The sequence below is a fragment of the Sinocyclocheilus grahami genome, unplaced genomic scaffold (genome assembly GCF_001515645.1).
Source record: "Sinocyclocheilus grahami isolate Dianchi unplaced genomic scaffold, SAMN03320097.WGS_v1.1 scaffold2574.1, whole genome shotgun sequence".
NCBI classification, from domain to species: domain Eukaryota; kingdom Metazoa; phylum Chordata; class Actinopteri; order Cypriniformes; family Cyprinidae; genus Sinocyclocheilus; species Sinocyclocheilus grahami.
Window position 1 is genome coordinate 14,555 of NW_015507753.1, and position 8,173 is coordinate 22,727.

The window sequence follows — 8,173 nt, forward strand, 5'->3', positions numbered from 1 at the left end:
TACACATGTAAAACTGTGTCGCACACGTGCTGCTGTAGTACATTTACTCAAGGCTCAGACCGATTTTTGTCGCACTGTACAGCCCTATCCAAACCTGTTCCAGATTGCAGATTCAGGAGCAGCTCAATTTCACGTCCGCCTTTCTTCACTCCACACAGTCGCACACAGAAATATGTCAACAACTAGACTTTATCGTTATTATCGCGGCAAGACTAATTCTTATCGTGTGGAGAATTTTTACCGGTATATCGCAAACGATAAGATATCGCCCATCCCTAGGCCTGACCCAGCCCAAAGACAAGAAGAAGCACATTGATCACATGTTTACTCCTTTGATTTTTGTCCCTTTTAGTATTGTATACTGTAGCACAGTGCATTGTAGGCTGTATACTGTACAATGAACAAATTGTATGGCCCTGAACATTGTGCTTTCCATTTGTTAACAGTACTGACTGCTCAATAGATTTTGACTGGTTGCAGGTTCACAGCAACAAAGAACAAGAATTACAGTATCACAGAGACAAAGGACAAGTTTTTGAGATGCAGGGTACAGTACTGTAAAAATAGGGGTACAAGGAGGAGGAAGAACAAAAAAAAAAAGCAAAGAGCAAAGCAGAGTAGTAATTTCTTATCAATTTTGAGCTACTATGATAGAACATGTTTTCGTTCATCAAAAGACAATGACGGAAAAATATGAAATTTGTTTTGAGATTAAAAATGTACTTCTCTCTGAGGACTATATGTTTTGAACAATGTGTTTTCTATTTTTTGGTGTATTATTTACTGACTGCTTGATAGTGTATATCATTTTGATCACTTTGTTTATGATTTGAGAGCAGTGTTTGATTTTGAACACAGGTAAAACTGTTTTGAGGCGAAAGTTTCATTTTGCAAGAGGAGTCAGAGGTTTTTTAAATAGTGCTTGAAGATGAGGTTTTGTGTTTAATGTTTTCAGAAAATGGAGCAAGGTTTCAGAAATTGTGTTTTAGCAATCGAGAAAAACTGTAAGTGAGTCATTGCGATTGAACCGAATCATTTAAACGGTTGATTCATTCAGGAACGAAACACCATCATGTTGCTCAGGAGATGAAAAACAGCATTGTCGCTGTGTTTGGAATTATTTTTGCAGGAGAAATAGAGCAAAAACAGCTAATATGGTGTCTAAAACGTAGGTCTGTTGATATTAACTTATTGTTTATTGTTGTATAAAATCAATAGGCTATCACATTTGTAACTATGCTGATTTTTTTTTTAAACGGCACTCTCCGTGTGATATTAACTATATGAGATGATATAAATATATCGATTTTCTGCCCCCTTATCTTGAATTAAGTGATCATTCTTATAATGCATATTAATAGACTGAATCATGCCGTGAAAGAACGCACTCTACGCTTACGCGCACTAAGTTAGTGTAGTCGCTTATGCGTGCACACTGTAAGTGTGTTTTGTTTGGTTTTTGCGATATACTCGATAATATCATGATGTCTCACGAGTTCAGTAACATATTTGCTCTAAATCTGCACTGATTTGGCTTGCATGAACTTCACCAAGAAATTAATGAGTGAACATAACGTAGAAAAGTAACCCGCCAAATTGGCTAGTGATTTGACAGCGTTACCCACCACAGTTGATTTTCACCTGCATTTGGCGGGTTGGCGGGTGTTAATTTCAAACCCTGATCATAACCCTAGAAGAATGAGCCACCACGTGCATGATTCTGGAGTGCCCCCCAGCCATTTATTTCACCGTGTTTGATTTACGGATATTGCTCAAAAAAGAGACTCCAAAGTGGGCTCGTCCGGGATTTGAACCTGGGACCTCTCACACGCTAAGCAAGAATCATACCCCTAGAACAACAAGCCGTGGCATGCATGAAACTGGAGTCCCCCTCAGCCATCTGCGGATAATGCTAAAAAAAAGAGCCTCCAAAGCAGACTCGTCTGGGATTTGAAACAAGGACTTCTCACACCCTAAGCAAGAATCATACCCCTAGACCAATGAGTCATTGGGACTTCTGCAATGGAGGCCGCCTGGCCACGTATTTCACTGTGCTCGATGCTTCAGTCTCTCAGACATCCTGCCTGTGTAGCTGACAAGTGCAGAAAGAGGGCTCCTGCAACTGGGCGGATTTCTGAGAAACTTGATTTTGCCGTACCTGCACTAGCTTGGCCTGCCTTCAAAGTATAATGCATATTAAAATGTCAACAACAAAATACATTAGCTGAATTAAATGGCAGAAGGCTACATTGCGGCACTGCCACACACATGCGGTTTTCTCTGAAGAAAAACTATCTGAAGTCTGTAATGTTTCTTCACAGAAGGTAACGGTGACACCATTCTGCTAAATTTAGTTCAATGTCGTTCCTGTTCAGTTTAATGTGTTCTAGGTTCTTTGGGCACACTCACCATGTCACGCATCACAGGTGCACGGTTAAAGGAGGCCACTGTAGCACTACCTTTCAAGAACACTGCCACAGAAAAGGTTGTGATATAAGCTCCTCTTTGCCAAGCACCGTCAGTCAAAACCTTGCAGGTTCCACCGAGATTTGAACTCGGATCACTGGAATCAGAGTACAGAGTGCTAACTGTTTCACCATGGAACCAAGCAGCAGCTGGGGCGTCGGCTCTTCTGTTTGCAGTGTTGAAATGACTCAGAAGGAGGCACTGAGAAAAGCAAATGACCCACGAGCATCAGAATGGTGCCCAAAAAGCAGTCCCTGCCAAAATCCAAGATCAAACCAGGGACCTTTAGATATTCAGTCTAACGCTCTCCCAACTGAGCTATTACAGCCTTATTGTGCTAACCTGTAACCTACTGAGTGACCCACTCAACGCAACCCGAGCAGTAGGTAAGAGACTTAGTAGAAGGACAAGACATCGACGTTGAAAGACAAGTACCTAACAATGCAGTGCAATTGAGCCAAAGAAAGCAGGACGACAGCCGCTCCTAGAAAAAAACAGCAGTTTCAAAGCTGCAGGTGGACTCATCCAGGATTTGAACCTGGGACCTCTCACACCCAAAGTGAGAACCATACCCCTAGACCAACGAGAGGATGCGGTAGCCAGAGGATGCTACCGCAACTAGCAAATTCAAATTGAAGGCTCACAGGGTTGTGAAGCTTTCTGAGAAACTCTTTTCTGCCGTACCTCCACGCCTTCCCAAACCAATATTGAGAAAAAATGGCAAGGCAAAGGACACGTGGCTCGAGTCAACTGCAGGCGGCTACCCTGCAGCGCAGCCCATCTGGGCCATCTCAGAAACGACACCTCATTGCAATGCAAGCACTCTAACCAAACGAGCTAAGTGGTCGACCAAGTTTATCTTGCAGACGAGGAATAAAGAAGAACAGCGAGATGCGGGCTTGAATATGTGCAGAAGCAGCACTAGTCTAAAGCAGCACTAGACCCAGAGAAATCAGCAAGGATGTATACTGCTCAAGAAAAGAGGCACCAAAGACAGAGGCGGGCTCGTCCAGAATTTGAACCTGGGACCTCTCGCACCCTAAGTGAGAATCATAACCCTAGAAGAACGAGCCACCACGTGCATGATTCTGGAGTCCCCCCCAGCCATTTATTTCACCATGCTTGATCTATGGATAATGTTAATCAAAAAAGAGACTCCGAAGTGGGCTCGTCCGTGATTTGAACCCGGGACCTCTCACACCCTAAATGAGAATCATTCTCCTAGAATAACGAGCCATGGCGTGCATGAAACTGGAGTCCCCCTCAGCCATTTATTCCACCGTGCTTGATCTATGGATAATGCTAAAAAAAAGAGGCTCCGAAGCAGGTTCATCCGGGATTTGAAACAAGGGCCTCCCGCACTCTGAGCAAGAGTCGTACCCCTAGACCAACGAGTCACTGGGACATCTGCAATGGAGGCCGCCTGGCCACGTATTTCACCGTGCTCGATGCTTCAGTCGCTCAGGCATCCTACCTCTGTAGCTGGCAAGTGCACAAAGAGGGCTCATGCAACTGGCCAGATTTCGGAGAAACTCGATTTTACCGTACCTGCGCTAGCTTGGCCTGCCTTCACAGTATAATGTTGATTAAAATGTCAACAACAAAATACATGAGATGAATTAAATGGCCGAAGGCTACATTGCAGGACTGCCACACACATCATGCTGTTTTCGCTGAAGAGAAACTGTCTGAGGCCTGTAAAGGCCTGAAGAACTCCCTGCTCCCCTCTGCCGAAACCCGGGATTGAAACAGGGTCCTTTAGATCTTCAGTCGAACCACTAGATTTTAGCAGAGATTGGAGGAGGCTGAGATTTTAATAGAGTCATGAGGGGAACATACCGCTAAAGGAATTTTCAAGGAAATGTTTACCTGCAAGGTCATGCTTATTGTGTTCTACCAAATATCTTTTGAATCCATTTTATTCTTTACAAATGTAGTGGGTCGAGAAGTGGGTATGATATCACTTATTAGTCGCCACGCCTCTTGTATGGTTCATCCAATTCTATGCCCTCCCGGAACGTGTAAAAGCGGAACGTTACGGCATTGCTGGGGGCCTGGGTACTGTTTGTGTCGTTCTTTCCGAGGACCGTCCCTTCCGGTTGGCGAATGTTTCCTTTGCTCCTGTGAAGTTGGACGTGGTGGTTGGCTAGCGGCTGTTGCCTTTTATGGTGGACTTACCATAGTTTATTCATCGATTGGTCACTCCTCATTATTTGCGTGGATTCATAATTGTAGTACAATATCAAGGTAAGGGAAATCAGGGTAGCTTGGTTATCGCGCATTGAGTAGCTGGTGTGTTTTAATGTTTACCCCCTTGCAGTCCTGTGCTGTGGCGTGGCGATGCCTCTTGTTGTTGCGTGATCGCTTTGTTAGATTAAATGCTGTGGCCGTAAACAGAAGGTATGTGAACTACGTTTTCTGATGTGTATTGTTTTTTTTTATATAGTTCATAGTGTAATCGTTTCATGTTTTTATTTTTAGGAGTAATTGACATTTTAAATTTAAACTTGTGGGGCAACATTCGGATGCTGCTGTCTTGTCTGCAGCTACGTTTGGAGCCTGTCTTATTCGTGTGTGTTTGCGCGTTGCTTTGGCTGGAGTAAGAACGGCTTGCATCCGCCTTGTGTGTGTGTGCATTTTGATTGTAGTTTATATTTTGTTTTTTTGTTTGATTACAACTGCGTTTGAGTAAGTTATAATTTTTGTTCTAATTGTATTTATTTGATATTGTGTGATAAGTGAAGGCTAGTCTCACTTAATCGCCTTATTTATGTGTTCGTTTTGTTTAATTCAAGTTTGGAAGTTTTGTTTATTTTGATTACTTATTTTTTGTTTTATTTATTGTTTTGAACTGTTTATTGAGAGTGGTTATTCCTTTGTCTGTGGTCTTCCACTCTCTTTTGTTTCATTATTGAGAATATTTTGTGTTATTGTTATGGAATTTGTTTTGTGATATTCAAAGTGTTATTTGAATTCTGATTTTTGTTACAGGAGCTGAGGTCCAGGGGGGGCAGTTAGCCAGTTCTTTATGTGGTGGAGGGTCCTTTGTCACTGAGTGTTGTGTGCTGTGGTTGATTTCACTGCGTGTCTGCGTGTTTGGTGAGATTTGTACATCTGGTGATACGATTTGTGATATAGGAGCCTTAGGCTCAGTTGCTGTCTTGCCTGCCTCTGCTAACCTTGCCCTCCTGTTTATTGTACGCAAGTGTGTGTAGTGTTCATGTCATGCAGTCTTTTAGTTTTTATTACTGATTGCACTAAATAAAGTTTTGCATTTTTGATATCCACGTCTTGGGCCCTCTTTGCACTAGTGAACCTGTGTGCTCCTTTGTGGGTAATTGTTAGTTCCCTGGTAACAGGGTGGCGTAGTCTGCTACATCGAGATTGTTGAAATTTTCCCTTTACCATATAGCCACAAATATCCTTTCAAATCATTTCATGTAAACTACCACACTAGTATACGTGAACAACAACACAGACAAAAACATATATTTTTTTAATTTAATGACATTTTCACTTTTATTTGAAATCACATTTTTGATCATTTCTAGAAAAAGCTTTAATTTAAATACATTTAAACAAATGCAAATGTGCAATGTACAGCTCAGACACACTCATTGTCCAACACAGTCATTGTCTAGAAATTATTTTAGCATTATAGAGGGTTTTCTGCTTATATTCTGAGGCAATAAAATAGATAAAACAAAATGTACAAATTATGGTCATTGAATTTGTATAATGCATCAGCTTGTGAGAATGATCTACTTGGAAATACAGTTATTAATCGTCATGAAAACTAGGTTAAATGTTAAATGATTAATATATTCAGCTGAATTATCCTAACACCTATCTATATATTATTATTTTCCCCCCAGTTTCACCAGAGTCCACTGGAATCTATTTAAAGACAGGTATCCACAATAAAAATTAAACCAGCTGAATATCATTTAAAATTCTTTAACTATGATAAATAAAAACAAAATCATGATTTCACATCCACATAATTTTAGCCCATAGTGTGGATGAAGGTCTTGTGCACCTCTCTGTAAGCGTTTCTTAGGAGTACATATGGAAAACACATTTCCAGCATGTCTTGACTCAAGAACGGTGACTGCTCCACTATCTACAACCCAAAGAATACAAAGGTAAGATTTGTATAATAAACTTTTTAAAATTCGAATAATTATATTACTCTCCAAAAGTTTATTACCATGTGTAGAAGGAGATAAACTGAATCTCTGTTCTTTATTTCCACTCGCTCCACATTCTGACCTAACTGCAGCAAGATAGATGATGCCACCTACAAGATGAGCGTAATCAGATATATTAGATAAAATATTTTGGTAAGACTATACAATAAGGTCAGATGAATGATTAGTGCATTAACTAACACTAACTAACAATTATCAATATATTTGTTACAGTATTTACTAATTTTTGTTAACATTAGTTAATAAAAATACAAATGTATTTACTGTTGGTTCATGTTAGCCCAGGTCCTAATATTAATAATACTAATATTAACAACATTTCTTTTTAATAATGTATTGGTAAATGATGAAATTAACATTAACTGAGATTAACACATGCTTTAAAAAAATTTTTAATTGTTGGTTCATGTTAACAAATATAGTTGACTAACATTAACAAATGGAACCTTATTGTGAAGCGTTATTAAGATTTTTAGTAAATGTTTGCTATAGATTTTTTAATGTCAATGTATGGAATGACACATATTGAATTCTTGCTGTGCATTCAATGGTGTATCATTCACCTTCAGGAATTCTTGAAGCTGAGTCTGGATATTTTTTCTCTGGACAGTGAACATAGCTGCAGCAAGATGGTTAACTGCAGTTGCCAAGCAATGAATGTTGTTTTGGTGACCTGTTGAAAAACAAGTCAAATTCATTTGAGTTTCAGAAATAGTTGAGCAAAATACATCTTAAAAGATTTGCATTTACGGTAAATATTGGGCTTGTATATATGGTCTGTCAGAAAGCTATGATGTGGCTGGTTATGGTGAACAAAGCACTGATATTTTAGTAATACACAGAAAATTGGAGCTCATGTTAAGCAAGGTTAAGTCTGTTTCCTTTTATATAAGTCAATATACATCAGTCATAAAGTTTTTGCTCCAGCTAAGCAAGTGAAGGTATTCTGGAGTTTATCTACGTTCAGTGATAATCTGCTCCTTGCACTGTTTGTTTTTGTTAGCTTGTTGTAAGACTGCTTTTGCATTGCCCCTTATGCAACTCCTGCTCTTCTGCCCAACGTTACCTCCATGTTCTCGGCTGTAGAATGAGTTTGGATCCAGGCACAGGGTGGGTAAAGACACGGCTATGAAAACAAGCAGCAGGCAGGTGATTTTGAACTCCTCCTCAATGGATGAGTTGTCTGGCAAGGAGAATAATGAATAATATATTGGAAAAATTTGATTAACTAGAGATGTCGTTCCAGATAGGTAAACTTCTATATCAGGACTTCACCTGTCTGCATGTTTGCTATGGCTGAAACCAGAGCAGGGTCGATCTCACATGGCAAACCAGCTGCCGAAGCCATTTCATACACACCGAGTGTCACCTACACGTAAAAAAAAAAAAAAAAAAAAAAAAAACCAAAAAACTAATGGGTGTTTCTGTTGATGGATGCGCATTCTGGCTTCCCAGTACATTACAACAACAGCGATGAAAAGGGAAAAAAAAAGTGG

The 8,173-nt window shown here is 40.0% G+C and overlaps 1 protein-coding gene across 1 annotated transcript in view; it reads right to left on the reverse strand.

The window, feature by feature from the left end:
* Positions 1-6,020: 6,020 nt before the first annotated feature.
* Positions 6,021-8,173, reverse strand: part of LOC107575329 (nck-associated protein 1-like) — a gene marked incomplete at its 5' end in the record, with an annotated part of 22,914 nt that continues 20,761 nt past the window's right edge. Inside the window, 5 exons of the mRNA XM_016261725.1 lie at positions 6,021-6,589; positions 6,677-6,766; positions 7,241-7,350; positions 7,744-7,860; positions 7,953-8,046. Of these exons, the coding sequence (XP_016117211.1) occupies positions 6,473-6,589; positions 6,677-6,766; positions 7,241-7,350; positions 7,744-7,860; positions 7,953-8,046 (528 nt within the window). The remainder of the gene's footprint in view (positions 6,590-6,676; positions 6,767-7,240; positions 7,351-7,743; positions 7,861-7,952; positions 8,047-8,173) is intronic.